This window comes from Mustela putorius, unplaced genomic scaffold (assembly GCF_011764305.1).
Source record: "Mustela putorius furo isolate JIRA1106 unplaced genomic scaffold, ASM1176430v1.1 tig00003853_pilon_pilon_pilon, whole genome shotgun sequence".
Classification (NCBI taxonomy): domain Eukaryota; kingdom Metazoa; phylum Chordata; class Mammalia; order Carnivora; family Mustelidae; genus Mustela; species Mustela putorius.
Genome location: NW_025422005.1, coordinates 18,337,208 through 18,353,625, shown reverse-complemented (window position 1 = coordinate 18,353,625; position 16,418 = coordinate 18,337,208). Strand labels below are relative to the sequence as shown.

The 16,418-nt window shown below is 43.2% G+C and overlaps 2 protein-coding genes across 5 annotated transcripts; one reads left to right on the top strand and one right to left on the bottom strand.

Moving 5' to 3' along the window:
* The first annotated feature begins 286 nt into the window (after nt 1–286).
* Nucleotides 287–4,806, top strand: RSRP1 (arginine and serine rich protein 1). 3 transcript variants are annotated; one of them, XM_004741144.3, is made up of 5 exons: nt 287–487; nt 681–1,280; nt 2,446–2,597; nt 3,704–3,787; nt 4,360–4,806. In XM_004741144.3, exons 2-5 carry the CDS (start codon nt 740–742, stop codon nt 4,477–4,479), a joined length of 897 nt encoding a protein of 298 aa, XP_004741201.1. In that variant the 5' UTR covers nt 287–487; nt 681–739; the 3' UTR covers nt 4,480–4,806. The 3 variants fall into 3 exon arrangements, with proteins under 3 accessions (XP_004741201.1, XP_044919914.1, XP_044919913.1); XM_045063979.1 differs by lacking the exon at nt 4,360–4,806 and adding an exon at nt 2,968–3,012; XM_045063978.1 differs by lacking the exons at nt 3,704–3,787; nt 4,360–4,806 and adding an exon at nt 2,968–3,381.
* Nucleotides 4,807–10,150: 5,344 nt separating this feature from the next.
* On the bottom strand, nt 10,151–16,265 carry LOC101689064 (pre-mRNA-splicing factor SYF2). 2 transcript variants are annotated; one of them, XM_004741146.3, is made up of 7 exons: nt 16,167–16,265; nt 15,882–15,995; nt 12,939–13,064; nt 11,839–11,956; nt 11,659–11,749; nt 10,887–10,985; nt 10,151–10,383 (listed from the first exon to the last, which is right to left on the bottom strand). In XM_004741146.3, the coding sequence occupies exons 1-7, from the start codon at nt 16,191–16,193 to the stop codon at nt 10,218–10,220; spliced, it is 741 nt and encodes a 246-aa protein (XP_004741203.1). In that variant the 5' UTR covers nt 16,194–16,265; the 3' UTR covers nt 10,151–10,217. The 2 variants fall into 2 exon arrangements, with proteins under 2 accessions (XP_004741203.1, XP_004741202.1); XM_004741145.3 differs by having other exon boundaries at nt 15,882–16,255.
* Between the last annotated feature and the right edge of the window lie 153 nt (nt 16,266–16,418).

Here is a 16,418-nt window from a genome sequence, read left to right as displayed (position 1 = left end):
CCTGCACTGACCCAGCAGAGAGAGCGTCGTCAGCCTGGGACTGCGGCCGCAAGAAATATCCGCACTCCGCCGGGTTCAGCAACAAACACAGCCCACGGGTACCCGGATGCAGCAGCTCCGCGCCCCGCTCCACCCCCTCCCCCAGGACGAGGACCGCCTACGCTTCCAGGACTTTGCGCACGGCGGGCGGGACGGGGCGGGACGGGGCGGGACGCGCCAAGAGAGGAGAAAGGGCGGTGATTGGGCAAAGGGGAGGCACGCCCACCGTGCCAACGTTTCTGCGCATGCTCTGCGCCTCGGCTTCTGGTATTTTCGACGCGTTTGCTGGCGCCCGCCCAGTCCGCGTCTGGAGGTCGGAGAGGGAGGTTGCTAATCTGCTTTTCTCGAGAGTAGCTTCGAAAAGTCTCCCTTCGTCCTCAACTTCGAAAGGAGGGCGTCTGTTGGTCCTTTACTTTCACTTTTGGTGTGGCTTCGGCAGCCTGTGGTGGTAAGTTTTCCAGTGACGCGGGGTCGGTCCCAGGTACGTGGGCTGGGGGTGACGCACAAAGGGGCCGCTGGTAGGGCGTGCAGGCTGGCCTTTGTGGCCGTCACGGCCTGGAGTCGGAACGGATTTTAGTTTCTTGGCTTGGGATCCTCCCGCGCGACTCACTTCCGGTCCCCCCCCCCCCGGTGGATTTCAGGTGCCGAGTTTCCGGGCAGGGATTCTCTGAGACAGGGAAGCTTGCAGTCTCGCGCCGAGATGTCCCAGTACGTGAACGACCTGTGGCCGGGCTCGCCGCAGCACAAGGAGTCCCCCTCGACGTCTCGGTCGGGTCGGTCCAGCCGCCTGTCCTCGGCATCCAGGAGCCGCTCGTCTTCCGGGAGCTCTCGGTCGCGCTCCAGCGGCTCGAGCCGGGCGTCGTCGCGGAGTCGGAGCCGGTCTTGGAGGAGGAGCAGGTCCAGGTCTTGGTCCAGGAGGCGCCACCAGAGAAAGTACAGGCGCTACTCGCGCTCCTACTCGCGCAGCCGGTCACGCTCCCGCGGCCGCCGGTATCGCGACAGGCGCTACGGCGCGTCCAGGAGATACGGTCGGTCGCCGTCGCGGCCCCGCTCCCGCAGCCGGTCCCGCTCGCGGGGGTGCTCGTATTACCGACGGGCCTACGCGCTCCCGCGGGGGCGGCGATACTACGGCTTCGGCCGCACCTTGTACCCTGAGGAACGCGGAAGTTGGAGGGGCGGGTCCCGGGGCAGATCCCGGACCCGGTCGCGGAGCCCAACCCCTTTTCGCTTAAGTGAGAAAGGTGAGTCCCCTGGTGCGAAGCTCTCTTTTGCACCCTCGTGCGTGGCTGGCTGGCGACAGCAAGACTACGCCGGGGGACCAAAGTAGTCTTGTAGTGCGGATTTCCATTGCTTTTGGCGCTTGTAATCTTAGTAGTTTCGTTGGGAGCAAACTAGGGACTCATTAGGAGGTTAAGAGCAGTTAAAAGCGCTGTTTGGTACCCCGTTTTAAAAGTGGACGTTCTTTTCCTTGGGGATTAGAAGTCGATTGTGGAATTAAACAGCTTGAGGTAGAGGAACTTCTTTTTCCCAGTGGTTGGCCCGCCCTTCTCCGTGCAGCTTTTCTAGGTATTGCTAGTGGCTCAGTTTGTCTTAAGCTTTTGTTATCCGTTGAGCGGGAAGAAGAATATCAAAACCATTTTTGTCAATACCGTGTTAGTGGAACAATTGGATTTTGTTCTAGTGTTTATTTTTTAATATTTTACTTACTTGGTAGAGGACGCGGTGGGGGGGCCGGGTGAGGGGCAGAAGCAGCAGACGCCCCGCTGAACAGGGAGCCCTGTGGGAGCCTTGATCTGGGACTCAGGATCATGACCAGAAAAAGGCAGATGCTTAACTGAGCCATCCAGGTGCCGCAGTTCCAGTATTTTAACACAGGTGATTTGTTAATGGTGGGTAAGATCACAGAACAGAAAAAGATAACTTGACTGGAAACCTGTAGGAATCTGGGCGTCTGCGTGACTCATTGGGTTGAGCCTCTGCTTTGGGCTCAGGTCATGATCTCAGGGTCCTGGGATCCAGCCCCACATCAGGCACTCCTCTTGGTGGTAGCCTGCTGCCCCCCTTCTCTCTGCCTGCCTTTCTGCCTACTTATGTTGTCTTTCTCTGTCAAATAAATAAAATAATAAAAAAGACTTCTAGAAATCTTAAAGTGGATTTAGGAATGTATCTGTATTGGTTCATTAGTTGTGGTGATTGTGCCATATATAAAATCTTACAAAAGAACTTGATAGGTTTAGGGAAACACATTTGCAGGGAAAGAAAACAATTGGGAAATTCAGGCCTTTGGTAAAGAAAATTGAAAACCAGTTGAGAATATTTAAGGATGCTTGCTTGCTTTTCTCAGCTAAAAATGGGCATTCTTTGGGGAAGTGATTTACAGGAGTAATAATTGTCTTGTTTTTGTAGATCGAATGGAGCTGTTAGAAATAGCAAAAGCCAATGCAGCAAAAGCTTTAGGAACCGCTAATTTTGACTTGCCAGCTAGTCTCAGAAAAGTTCTTGCATCTAAAGAGACGAACTGTGGAACAGCTGTACCAAACAGTGATGCAAAGTTTGAGGTAAGTATTCTAGGTTTATCCAGAGTCTTCAGAAAGCTGCTCTTAGGAAAATGTAATTAGCCACTTTTTTTGTTTTTTCTTAGAGTGCTTCTTGAAAAGCCTAAATATAATTTGTTAAGATCAAAGTAGTAGCTCCAGAAAGGGTCTCTCCCCCATGAAAATGGGAAATTAGTGATCTTTATTTTCATGACACAATACTAATCAGTTTCATAGTTGTAGGTGGTATTTGGCAATTCTGTGTAGCTATTAAGTTTTTCTAAATAGCCTTTACAGAGTATTTTATCTGTAGCTTTCATTTGCAACATTATGTTCCCACAAATTCTGTATTTAACATACAGTATAGTTTATCTGCTTTATTTCTGTCTTATAGAAATCATGAATGTGGTCTCCAGACATTGATGAAGAAAATCTGTTGGTAATTGATAAATGGGCAAAAGCATCAGAGGTTTAACTAATTTGAAGTTTACGTTCACACACTGAAAGTTTAGTTTTTTGTTGTTAGATTCATGTGCATGCTAGATGTCGGGATAGGTACTATTTTAATAAGACACTAAAGACAGTTTTTTAAAAAACCGTTTGTTATGTGGGGCATCTGTGATACAGATGTCCCTTCCATAATATATGCAATATATTCCAGATGTTTTGAAAGATTACAGAAGAAGAGGCCTGCTTCACTTGCAGATAAGTTTATTACAATTCTCCAGAAATGTGCAGGATGTGCATTGGTAAATTGCACTGTATGGTCTTAATTACATGAAGTAGAAAGTATAAAATTCATAGCCTTCAAGGTTTAAGGTAGTTAGAAGTTTGATAGAATCAGTTAAGATCGGAAAGTCGTTCTCTAGATGAATCTACCATTCAAACCCAGATGTGGGTTTGCTTAAGTATTTAGTAATAAACAAGGTCTTAGTCCAGTTGCTTCTTCAGATTAGGTTTCCAGCTGGCAAATGCCTTATTAGTTCTTTGGAACTAAGTATTTTCTGCTATGACTTTACTTTCAGAGTTAACTGGATTTGCATCAGGGGAATATAATACTGTTAGGGAAGAGTGCCTTAAGCTGATTATTGAATCAGTTTTGTTTTTAAAGTATTTTTTCTCTTGTTTAGCTGTCGGGAAAACTAGGAGAAGATGGAACTAAAAATCCCAGTGAAAAGACTTCTCAGCAAAAAAGCATAGCTTTTAGCTCTAATGTGAGTATATCTGGGCATTGACTACTCAAAAATTGGACTTAAGGGATATAATTATTATGTGGGCTTTTATTTTTGTTGGAATACTCATTGTTTTTGTGGTGTTAATTCGGGTCTACTAAGCCACTTTAGATAGAATAAACCTTTCATAATTTTTTTTTTACCATTTTTAGAAGTGACTGGTATATTGGCTTTTTCTATTATATATGGTACTAAAATGTACCATATATAATAGAAAAAGCCAATTCTATTATATGATACATTTTTGATACCAGTATTTATTTTTACATATTTCTTTTGTACTTGCTGAACTATTTTAAAACCACATTTCAGAAAATCCTGTAATCAAATATTTTAAAATCCTCTAAGTGCTTAAACAAAACTGAAAACTCTGTCAGTGCATTATTTTGCAATCTATTTTGCATATAGACCTTGTTTTTTTTTTCCTAGTATTTAAAGTAGGCTTAACAGTTGGGATCTTAGTTTTTAATGGGATTGCTTAGTGTATTTTGTGAACAAGTATTTTTGGATACAATGTGTTTGTATAGCTGACTTAAGAATTTCTTCTATTACAGAATTCTGTAGCAAAGCCAATGCTTCAGAAATCTGCTAAAGCTACTGCTGAAGAGATCTCTTCAGGATCCCCCAAAATAGATAAGAAGAAAAGTCCATATGGATTGTGGTTACCTGTCTAAAAAAAGAAAACTAATGTATAAGGTTGGCTGAAATGCACTTTATTGCACGTGTGTGTTCTAGCATTATTCCATCTCTGGGAGTCATTTAGTGGTAATTGTTGGAATTACAATGACACAGAAATACATAAATCCTTTATATTTAAATATTAACATTTTAGATTTCTTCTAGATAAGAGAAAACACACACGGACCAGATGATTCATACAGGTGGGAGTCTTGTACATATACTTGTAAATGTTTTGTATAATACCAGTTATGTAAGAGCAAAATTTGTAAGAACAGTAATTGATATGTTTATATTTGTTAATAAATTTTTTATTTTTTAAATTTGTGTCACTTTATTATATATGTATATATTACATTATGAATCTTTATTTTTTTTTTAAAGATTTTATTTATTTGTCAGGGATAGAGGGAGAGGGAGAGAGCGAGCACAGGCAGACAGAGAGGTAGGCAGAGGCAGAGGGAGAAGCAGGCTCCCTGCCGAGCAAGGAGCCCGATGTGGGACTCAATTCTCCCAGGACTCCGGGATCATGACCTGAGCCGAAGGCAGCCACTTAACCAACTGAGCCACCCAGGCATCCCATGAATCTTTATTTTATTTTAAAGAAGCATAAAGTGTTTCTTGTTTAAAACTTTGCTAATCCCAAATCTAGATCCATGGAGTGATGGCAATAGGGTTCACTGATTCTGGAGTCTGAGAAATGCTAAATCTCAAAGTCTCCACCCCAGAGCTGAATCTTAATATCCCCAGTTATGTGGGTCTTCATTTAAATTTCAGAAGTTATGCCTAAAGTTTATGGAATTCTGGCATAGTGTTGTCCTAGATGACTTAAACTACTAGCTTCAGGGTAGGAAACTCCGCCAAAGAGGTAGAAATGGAATGCCTCCTTGAATTTCAAAATTTGTGATGTTTAGCTGCATTTCTTTATTATGTTTTTTTTTTTTGAAGTATTTTTTTTCTATTTTGCCATCAATTTGGGTGGTCTTTTAAATTTAGGAAATAATGAAATAGATTTTTAATAGGGATGATACGGTAGAGAACAGGAAAAGCAGAATTTTAAGAGACAACAACTCAAAAATAATTTGAATAGATGAGTAGGTAGAAGTCAGGAATTCTTAAAATAGAAGGGACAGTAACAAAGGTTCTCAAGTGGGACTTAATTTGTTGTTAACTAAAGCTGTACTATCAAATATTTTACCTGTACTTTGCAGTAACCTAGCCACTGATTACATTCAGTTTCTCAGTCATGCTAGCCACTTCTGAAGTGTTAAGGCTAGTGGCTGTGTTATTGGAAAGTATGGATAATAGAATATTTCTGTCCTAAAACGTATGGGAGAGAGCTGCTCTAATAAAATTTGACCTTATGAAAAACTCAAAAGGACAATGAATGGGAAATTCCTGTAAGGTTTGCTGCTCTGGGTGAACATGTCCATTTTACATCTAGGTTAACAGTAGTAGTTAACCAGGAGGAGGACATGCTCCTAGGGGAGTACGAAAGTTTATGCAGTAGGTTCATTTTTTTCTAAGAAGACTTGAGAACATTACATTGGCAGGCTGGCGTGATTGCAGCCAAATCCAGTAAAAGGTGAGGATTTGAGTCGTAACTGAAAATGAGGCTAATAGGAACACTTTGTTAGTATATTTAGTATTCTTAGCAAAGTTGCAGAGGATTTCCTTGTGAGGGAAACTTTGGAAAAGAATGAAGTGATAATCTTTTCCACTTTTTTTTTAAAGGCAGAGTTGGGGGCGGAGAGAGGAAGGGAAGCAGGCTCCCTGCTGAGCAGAGAGCCTGATGTGGGGCTCGATTCCAGGACCCTGGGATCCTGGGATCATGACCTGAGCCAAAGGCAGAGGCTTTAACCCACTGAGCCACCCAGGTGCCCTTTTCACCTTCATTTTGCTGGTAATAGCATTTTCTCTTGATTATGACCTGTATTTGAATATTAGCCCTTATTAACTGCTAAGTGACTGGACAAGTCCTCTCTTCTAACCCAACTCCATCCTACCCGAAGGGTCTGGCTTATTACTGTTTCTGATACTTCACAGTGATTTTTCTCTTCAACATTCTTCACCATTAGTTTCTCCTTCAGTTTACTAGCACACTTGAGGCTTCACTATTTCTTAGTCTATTGGATCGTTTTATCTAGTGTCCTGAAAAGAGTATGGTTTAAACATAACATCTTTTTTTTACCCCCATAATTGCCCCATCAAGTACTAACGGCCTCCTTGTTTAATTAAGTTCACTTGTCGGTGGTAGTCAGTCAGTCCTGGGCTTTGTAACATAGAAGATAAACGTACTGTGTGTGTATACCCAGACTGGCTGTCACTACGTAAGTGGGATACAGTTGCCCAGGTGTGATACCATGATGCTAAGTTGTGGACCGTATAGCAAGGTGTTGCTGAAGGTGAGAAAGTGTACCAAAAGACTAGATCTCAGTGCTGTCTGGAGAAAATGAGGGAACCACAGTGAAAAAGGTAAAAGAATTAAAAAGTTTTTTTTTTATTCTAGTATATCTAAAGTGTCATCTCAAAAGAATAGTGGCATTTTAACTTTTTTTGTACTAGGTATTGTGATGAGTGTATATCTTACACTTAAAGCACCTGTTTGTTCTAGCACTTTCCAAGTCCTACGGTGGCCACCATTTTGGAAAGCACATCTAAATTGGTTCAGGTATTAAACCCTTTGTTTTTTTTCTTAAAGTGTGAACTAGAGGAACCACATTTAACTCCCCATAGCATGCTGTCCTTTCATTTTCTTTGCTGAAAACCTCTAATATGCTTATCTAGTAAAATAAAACTTGGTGTTAATGAGTGCTTTCCACTCTCTAGAGAGTCCTTCAAAATTTTCTTTGACTCAGGGACTTAATGCATTTATTTCCTTTGACCTCCTCCACTTTCTACACTGGCTCTTTGTCCTTTGCCCACTGTTAGGATTGTATCCTTGGCCTGCTGCTCTCTACAAGCTCTCTGGCAATTTCCCCCATGCTGCCTTTAACTGCTACCAGCTACTTAATGGAAATGAGTTTCCTGAGTTTTTTTCCAGTGCCTACTCTCCAGCTCTTCAAAATGAACCTTTCCTGTACTGAGCTTATTAAAATACTGCATATTTGACCATCCACTTAGTCAACTTCAGAGTAATCCTCAAATCAGACGGACAGTTGAAGCAGCAGTGGCTTTTTGGGGAGTGTTTTTCTCCTCTGGAGAAATCTGTTTGTTTTTTGAACAATTTTATTGATTTGAGAGCACGAGCCAGGCGTTAACAGGTAGAGGCGGTGGGAAAAGCAGACTTCTTCCCCACTGGGAGCCTGATGCAAAGCTCAATCCCAGGACCCCAAAATGACAACCTGAGCCAAAGGCAGACCTTTAACCAACTGAGCCAGCCAGGTATGCCTATTTTTCCTTTAAATCTGGATTATTAGGATCTCTATGGAACCTATCCTTAATAAACTTACCCTTCTCTTTTTCCATTAGTACACTGGTATTACATGTTTTCTTGGGAAATACTGGAGCGCCAAGTAATTAACAGATTATTAGTTTGTTTCGTTTCTTTTTTTTTTTTTAAGATTTTATTTATTTGACAGATCACAAGTAGGCAGAGAGGCAGGAGGAGAGGAGGAAGCAGGCTCCCCAGTGAGCAGAGAGCACGACATGGGGCTCGATCCCAGGACCCTGGTATCAGGACCTGAGCTGAAGGCAGAGGCTTTAACCCACTGAGCCACCCAGGCACCCCTGAAATTTTTTTTTTTTTAAACATTTATTTTGGAGACAGCACTAGCAGAAGGGGCTGAGGGGAAGAGAGAGAATCTTAAGCAGGGAGGCTGATGTGGGACTCAATCCCAGGACCCTGAGATAACCTGAGCTGAAACCAAGAGCCGAACACTTAACCAACTGTGCCACTCAGGCTCCCTGTCTTCAATTATTTTTTTAAGGTTTTTATTTGTCAGAGCACAAGCAGGGGGCAACAGGCAGAGAAAGAAGCAGGCTCTTTGCTGAGTAGCGACAACGAGCCCGACATGGCACTCGATTCCAGGAGCCTAGGATCATGACCTGAGCCCAAGGCAAATGCCTAATTTCCTGGTGTCCCTTGAATTATTTTTAAGGGAGTTACACATTTGTTCTTTTTAAAGATTTTGTCAGCGAGAGTGTGTGTGCAAGCAAGGGGAGAGGCAGGCTCTGACTGAGTGAGGAACCTGATGCTGGGCTCAGTCCAGGACCCTGGGATCATGACCTCAGGTGAAGGCAGATGCTTAACAGACTGGGCCCCTTAGGGGCCTGCCCTTGAATTATTTTTAAAAGGAAGTCTAGGGGCACCTGGGTGGCTCAGTGGGTTAACGCCTCTGCCTTCAGCTCAGGTCATGATCCAGGGTCCTGGGATCGAGCCCCACATCTGGCTCTCTGCTCAGCGGGTAGTCTGCTTCCTCCTCTCTCTCTGCCTGCTTCTCTGCCTACTGTGATCTCTGTCTGTCAAATAGATAAATAAAATCTTTAAAAAAAGAAATCCCCTAAAAGGAAGTCTAATTACTGCTTCTGTTTCCATTCCACAGAGGCAATCATAGTATGAAGTACATGCTGGATTTTTTTTAATGCCTCACACAAACTGCTTGGGTATGAGCATCTTTTCATGTTAGTATGTATAGCTCTACCTCATTCTGCATGTGAATGTACAACATTAAAAGTTTCCTTATTCATAGTATATTGAATCATTAATAGCACATTACCATCTTAATCTGTCTGTCATTCACAAAATCAGAGCTACTGGTGTGCCCAACTTAACGGATACCAGTCCTACTCTTTTCATATAAAATGGCACAAATAACCTTTACTTTTATGGGATACTCCTGACTTTCAGGTTTTTGCCCTATATTTCCCATAACTACTATTCAAACTACATGCCCTCATTTTTCAGTTACAGTTGAAATGAGGTTAAAATTTCAATTAGGTTTTTTTTTTTTTTAAAAGTTTGTATTATGTAAGTTTTAATAATACTTTGACCAAATGTTTTAGTTTACTTTCTTCCGAGGGAAATTTGCTTTTAAAAATGGTGTATATACAAAATGTCATTAGAGGATCAGTTTTCCTACTTTCTGTGCCAGCCCCATAAATGTACCTGGGCCCTGGGCTAGAGCATGGGATAGGCTAGCACCAGTTAATTGTGACTACTTATGGAGAGGGAGGGCCAGGGGGAATTTCCAGTAGCCACTAACCCCTTCCTCTCTCCACCCACCATAGCATACAAGAAAAATTAGTCCCAGTTTAGCATTCTATCTCTGAAGCTCCCAAGTTCAACTCTAGTTCAAGGCAAACATGACACCTGGGTAGCTCAGTTGGTTACACAGCTGCCTTCAGCTCAGGTCATGACCCCAGTGTCCTGGGGTTGAGTCCCACATCGGGCTCCTTGCTCAGTGGGGAGCCTGCTTCTCCCTTTGCCTCTGCCTGCCACTCTGTCTGCCTGTGCTCACTCTCTCTGACAAATAAAATCTTAAAAAAAAAAACATGATAAATGTAAGGATGATGACATATGTTTGTAGCTAGTAGTGTTAAGCCCACTAGGGTACACACATGAAGTGCACACACTGAACAAAAATACATAAGATTTTGTCTCTGAAATGAGTGAATAATAAATATATAAGCATGAAAATACATAGTCATAGAACACTTAACAAGTTATAAAAGAAAAGGTAATAGTCCTGGTTTACTGTTAGAATTTGGCAGTCAAAAGAGTTCCCAAAGGAGATTAGACTGCTGTTCCCCTCTCCAAATTCTGTTTAATTTCAGCTGTATATTTCCCATAGAACCTTTCTGCTTTCTTGTTGAATTTGGCATTCCTTTCATTAATGTAGTCGATGTCTGCATCATCATTATAAGGACGTCTCCGGCTATACTTGTCTCGTTTTTCAATTCTGAAAGAAAGAAAAGAAAACTGACAATATTCAAAATTGCCTTCTTTTTTTGATCTTAATAAAACATGCCCAAATAATTAACTAAGAGTAGAATCAGTAATGGAAACAGATATACAGAATTCCAAGCTGCTTTCTTTTTTGGTCTTAAGACTGAAAGCAATATCTTTAGGGAAAAATTCTATGAAGAAATAAGTTCACTGAACTTCACTAAATTTATAAGTTAGCAGTACTGTCAGATAATCTAGTCTTAGGAACACAAGTTCATGTTGAAATACAAGGTCAGTGACAAATTACTTTGAGAGAATTTATACATTACTGGCTCTGCCTAATAATTACCCTATTCAAAACACAAATGTACAAATAACAGTGATGGGACACTCCTCAAACTAGTAATTCAGGTGTTCCTTAATTTCTACCCTTTGCTACACGTGAAGACCACAAAGTTAATTTTGTCATGAAGCATTAGTCAGTACTAAAACTTAAGGTTGCATGATAGTACTTACTGCTTTTCCAAGTCTATGACCATCCTATCAATTTCCTCTGTGGAGGGCACATGGGTTCCATGAAGAAGACTGTTGGATGTTGGGTAGAACTCCTCTCCACTGAGAAAGAGCAAGGTGAAAATAACACCATGAAAATTCTCTACCATCAGAACTGGACAGTGTTTAGTGGTCAAAAGTGGAAATCTCGGGGATCATATTTGATTACAAAGAAGAGAAATCAGACCTGAAAAAAGGTACTGAAGAAATCACCTACTCTAGTGCCTACGTGAGGGACCAGCTGAGGACCAGAGGCTTATGGACTCACCTAACAAGCTGCACAGAGAGAGCCTGAACTGTGTGCTCTGAACAATTTAGAGCGCTCTCTGCTACACTCTCCCTATCAAAACAGTTGTGATCTTAAGCACACTACTGGTCTTAAGGAAGGAGCAAGTGCAGCTTAGCACTGCTTACTGCTCCTGGGCAAAGTAGTTACCTCCACAGGTAAGGGACAGAGTAGGAGCAGCTGTAACCATGAAGACGATACTGCATACAGTGCTATGTGTCAAACAGTACGTACACTGTATGAATTAATTCATTTAACACTCCCCACACCCTGTGAGGTGAGCACTGTTACTCTGTGTATACAGATGAAGAAACGGAGGAAAATTGTGTGACACATCTGATAAGTGGTGGAGCCAGAACCCAAGGCCAGGAAGTAAAGCTCCAGAATCAGCGCTCTTAAATTCAAGTCCTTCCAGGTAACATACTAAGAATATACCATTAAATCACTTACTGTTTTTCTCTCAGTCTTTCATAAGTTTCCATGTTAGGTTTGATCTGCTTGGTCAGCCGATGATACTGGCGTAACTGGGCGGCAGCATAATCTAAAAGGAGAATCCAGATTTTTCAGGTGTTGGGGCATTATTAACCTATTATTAAGAGGCCCATTCAATAAAGTAAAAGCCAGTTTTACCTGAGAACCCCAGGTCGGGGTTTTTCCTCCTCTTCTTCCTCTCCCATCTTTCTGCATCTTCTGCACTGATCTCCAGCAGCTTCACTTTCTCATAGTCCTCCCCTCTTGCCGCACATTCCTAAAAAGAGGGGAAAAAAATCATTAGTTTTACTCCCTTAGATCATTCTTCAACCCCTTTAAAATTAAGAGAAGCCTAATGACTTATCAAAACTGTTTAAGTTGATTAGCTTGAAAACTGTGTAATTTTCTGTGATCTGTAAGACATAATACATCTAGGGTCACCTGGGTGGCTCGGATGGGTGTCTGGTCATGATCCAGAGCCCGGGGATCAAGCCCCACATCAGGTTCCCTGCTCATCAGGAAGTCTGTATCTCCCTCTGCCCCTCCCCCTGCTTGTGCTCTCTCTCTCTCTCTACCTTTCTCAAATAAATAAAATCTTAAGAAAAAAAAAATCACCAGAGCTTCATTTCTTATTAAAAAAAAGACAAAAAAACCCTCTGTAACACTGACACCAAAAACAGCCGCGGTGGACACATTAGGTGTCCATTAAAATCCTTTCTCCCCTCCTTCCCCAGCTCATGGCTCCCCATTTCCCAGCCTCCCCTGCAGTTCAATCAGGCCAGGTGACTTGGGCTGCTCAAAGGGGAGCTAATACATGGGAGACTCATGAGCTTTATAGTTTCATTTTCTTTTTTTTAAAGATTTTATTTATTTGACAGAGACAGTACAAGCAGGGAGAGCAGCAGGGAGAGGGAGAAACAGGTCTGCTAAGCGGAGCCGGACGTGGGGCTTGTCCTGGGATCATGACCTGAGATGAAGGCAGACACTTAATGACTGAGCCATCCAGGCACCCCTATAGCTTCTTATTGTTGGACTTTCTGTTACTGCAGCTTTGGCTCTTACTCTGACAGCCATTGCTCATTCCACTGTATGTGCCAGGCACTGCTGTTAAGTGATTTACACATTTTATTCTCACAACTGTCTCAGATGCAGCTGAGACCAGACCCGGAGGGCTCACCCACTGTGCCACACGTTGCCTGGATGAAACACAGGAGGATCCTACAATCCACAGACTGTGAGGATGGTGGACTTGTACTTACTTTTTTCTTTTCTTCTTCCTGCAGCTCCCATTCCAGACGAGCTTTTTTAGCCTCCCAGTTTGCAGGTAATTTAAGTCTTTTATCTTCCTCCACAACTTCCTGGTGGTTTAACTTTCGAGCTTCATTCTACCACCAAAACACACAAAGTTTGTCAGCACAAGTATGGAAACAAATCTAAATAGACATTACCTGTCTTCTTGTATGGCAGGCATCCAAAGCAGACCTTTGCATTTTATCCTGAATGGAGGAGAGCCACTAGAGAATTTTACATGTGTATTTGTGTTGGGGGAATTTTTGGAGGGGGAGATGAGGAAGTCAACACCTATTCCTATATCTTTAAATATCCTTTTACTACTTTCAAGGAACCAGGTGGTAGGGATGCATAGAGCTACGGTTTGGAAGTAAGAAGGCCTGAGGGATATACAGACTTGACTACTCTCTGGCTGTGTGATGTAAGCAAGTCTTTTAGGATTGGATTGAAACAGGGTTTCCCACGGTGTGAGTTCTACTATAGGGAGGGACTTGAGAGGATTTTAGATGCTAGTGAATGACACCAAGTCACATACTGAGAAGGTGATTCCATTTTCATGTCTCTCTCTTTATTTTATATATATATATATTTTTTTTTAAATTTTATTTATTTATTTGACAGAGAGAGAGATCACAAGCAGGCAGAGAGGCAGGCAGAGAGAGAGGAGGAAGCAGGCTCCCCGCCGAGCAGAGAGCCCGATGTGGGGCTCGATCCCAGGACTCTGGGATCATGACCTGAGCTGAAGGCAGAGGCTTAACCCACTGAGCCACCCAGGTGCCCCTTCATGTCTCTTTTAATTCTAATTGGGTCCAAGACAAATTCTCATCAACTAATGGGTTTAAAGCGTCTGAAAACACCTTTCCTAACACCTCCTCTTAAAAACAAACAGGGTAGGAGACTCCATCAGAATGTAACCCACAAAACCCAGACAGTGGGAAGCTACAGAAAAACAACAGTCTTTTTTTCCAAACAAATGAAACAAGATGACCTCCCAAATAAAAACCCAAAATAAAAATAAAACACAAAAACTAAAAAACAACCAAAAAAACAAAAAAACAACCCAGAAACAGAAAAGATGAAAAGAGAACCTATAGATTAAAGACATAAAAATGTAAAATTCCCATCTTAAATAGTAATATTACATTTAAATAGCAACTTAAAGATAAACACTGAGCAAGTGGGCAGGTGGTCACATGTATAAGCTGTGAAGGTGATGGGAGACTCCAATCTAATGTTTATGAAATTGAGAAAGTTTTTAGATTTACAGAATTAGTGGCAGAGTTAGGCCAAGAACAAATTTCCTGATTTCTGCCTATTTCTTCCCCAATCTATGTATATTTTAATATCTCATTTTTAAAAAGGATTTTATTTTTAAATAATCTCTACACCCAATGTGGGGCTTGATCGCAACCCCGAGATCAAGAGTTGCATGCTTCACTGACTGAGCCAGCCAGGCACCCTTTTGATCTCTCTAACAATACCACCATCACACTCCCAAAATAATGAATTCTCATCCTATAATGTTCACATTTTCCTGATGGTCTCAAGGGTTCATTATTTTTACAGTTTGAATTCAGACAAGTTCCATATATTGCGACTAGTCAATACATCTCTTAAGGTTTATTTAATCTGTAGTCTCCTTCTCCATCTTTTTTTACCCCCTGCTCTTTCGAGGACTGTGAAAATGATCAGGCTGACCGTCCCATTTCCCAAAGTGTTAGCTACCTCCCTATGATTTCCTTTAACAGGCTCCGTTGACCCCTCTATTTCTTGTAAATTGGTCTTTAGATCTAGTGGTTCCATTCAGTTCAGGTATTATTTAAAAAGTCTACTTATATGAAGCCAGTGTTATATACTTCTATCAGGAGACACATAATCTCTGGTTTTCTCCCTTTTTGTGATGTTTGCAGTAACTGATCACTTAGAACCAGTGATCCATTAAAGATTACAAAAGCTTGGGCTACCTGGGTGGCTCAGTGGGTTAAGCCTCTGCCTTCAGCTCAGATCATGATCTCAGGGTCCTGGGATCGAGTCCTACATGGGGCTCTCTGCTAGGCAGGGAGCCTGCTTCCTCCTCTCTCTCTCTGCCTGCCTCTCTGCCTACTTGTGATCTCTCTCTGTCAAATAAATAAAATCTTAAAAAATAAATTACAAAAGCTTGATATTTGAATTATATTTACTTCACAGCCTACCCTTTTCACAGTATTTCAAATTAAGTATGTGTGTCTGATGAGTCTTTAAATTGAGTTTTTCTGGGCAAACACAAATAACTACACTCCTCACACACATCCTGTCTCCCACTGCTTGCGGGCCTCCCCCCCTAAAGAGGACTCTGTCTTTGCACTTGTCCTTACTGCTTGGATACCTCTTCCTCCAACTTCCTTTACTTGTCTGATAATATCCTACTCATCTTTCAAGCAGCTTAGCTGTCCCATTAGTCTATAGTGGTCTTCTTTGAACTTCCGAGGCACTTTGTTCCTCCCTTTAACACACAATTACCAACTCGCGGAGTAATTACTGTTATGGACCTGCCTCCATAACCAGGCAGGCAGGAGCCTTACCACACCTGCCACTGTATCCACGCTATCTGGTTGGCTGTGGCTCACTAGGAGCTCGGGGGTGGGGGGGTGGGGGTGGAGGAGGGCGTTTGGGATGAATGAGTGAGTAGCCAACTTGCTGTGTGACAACAGACAAAACCAGTGTCTGGATCCAGAAACGGATTAAGTGAGACATTCTAGAAGTGAGACTTAAGCATGAGCATTTTTAAAAAAGTTCTCGAGCGGTTCCAGTGTGCCATCAGGGTTGAAACCGCGCGTCTGTCAGGCGTGTCAGACGTGTCACTTGCTCGTCCCTCCACCAACACTCGCAGGCCGCCCAGGTGACAGGTCTTGGATACCTCGGGGGCTACTCACCCGCTTCAGGTGCAGCTCCCGGAACTTGCGCAGCCTCTGTTCACGCTTCTGGGCGGCCAGAACCGCAACCCCTGCGAGGGGCCGCTCCCCCTCCTCCGCGCTGCCCACCGGCACCTGCCGCGGAGAGGACGGGCTAGAGGCGGGGCGGCCGGGACCGATTCCCCTCACTGCCGCCGGATCCCACGGTTCGTGCGCCTCCCTCCCCGGCATCGCCTGTAAGTGTGGGCCAAACGTCTAGCCGCAGACACCTTTATCCCCAAGCCCTGGGCAAAGCCCGCCACCCACCTCCCCAGCCTCTTCCTCAGCTGCCATCACCCGGCAGCGCTTTATCCCTCAGACTTCCGGCGGCAACAAATAACTTTTCCGACTCGCCTGCTCACTTCCGGCTGCCGGCAGCTACAGGTTTCAGGGGAAAGGCCCGCCCTTTACTGCTTCGCCCTGGAGACGAGGAACCAATCCCCGCCCGCCGCAGCCCTGGGCGGCATCCGATTGGGCCAGGCTAGTGAGGGGCCTTGAGTAGCCACACCTGGGCGGCGC

Coding starts and splice junctions, on each gene's coding strand:
- RSRP1 (XM_004741144.3), top strand. CDS start 740: ATGTCCCAGTACGTGAACGACCTGTGGCCGGGCTCGCCGCAGCACAAG. Junction 1,281..2,445: donor TTTTCGCTTAAGTGAGAAAG/GTGAGTCCCCTG, acceptor TTGTTTTTGTAG/ATCGAATGGAGCTGTTAGAA. Junction 3,788..4,359: donor GCATAGCTTTTAGCTCTAAT/GTGAGTATATCT, acceptor CTTCTATTACAG/AATTCTGTAGCAAAGCCAAT.
- LOC101689064 (XM_004741145.3), bottom strand. CDS start 16,091: ATGCCGGGGAGGGAGGCGCACGAACCGTGGGATCCGGCGGCAGTGAGG. Junction 11,957..12,938: donor AGGAAGAAGAAAAGAAAAAA/GTAAGTACAAGT, acceptor CCCTCTTTTTAG/GAATGTGCGGCAAGAGGGGA. Junction 11,750..11,838: donor CCCCGACCTGGGGTTCTCAG/GTAAAACTGGCT, acceptor TTCTCCTTTTAG/ATTATGCTGCCGCCCAGTTA.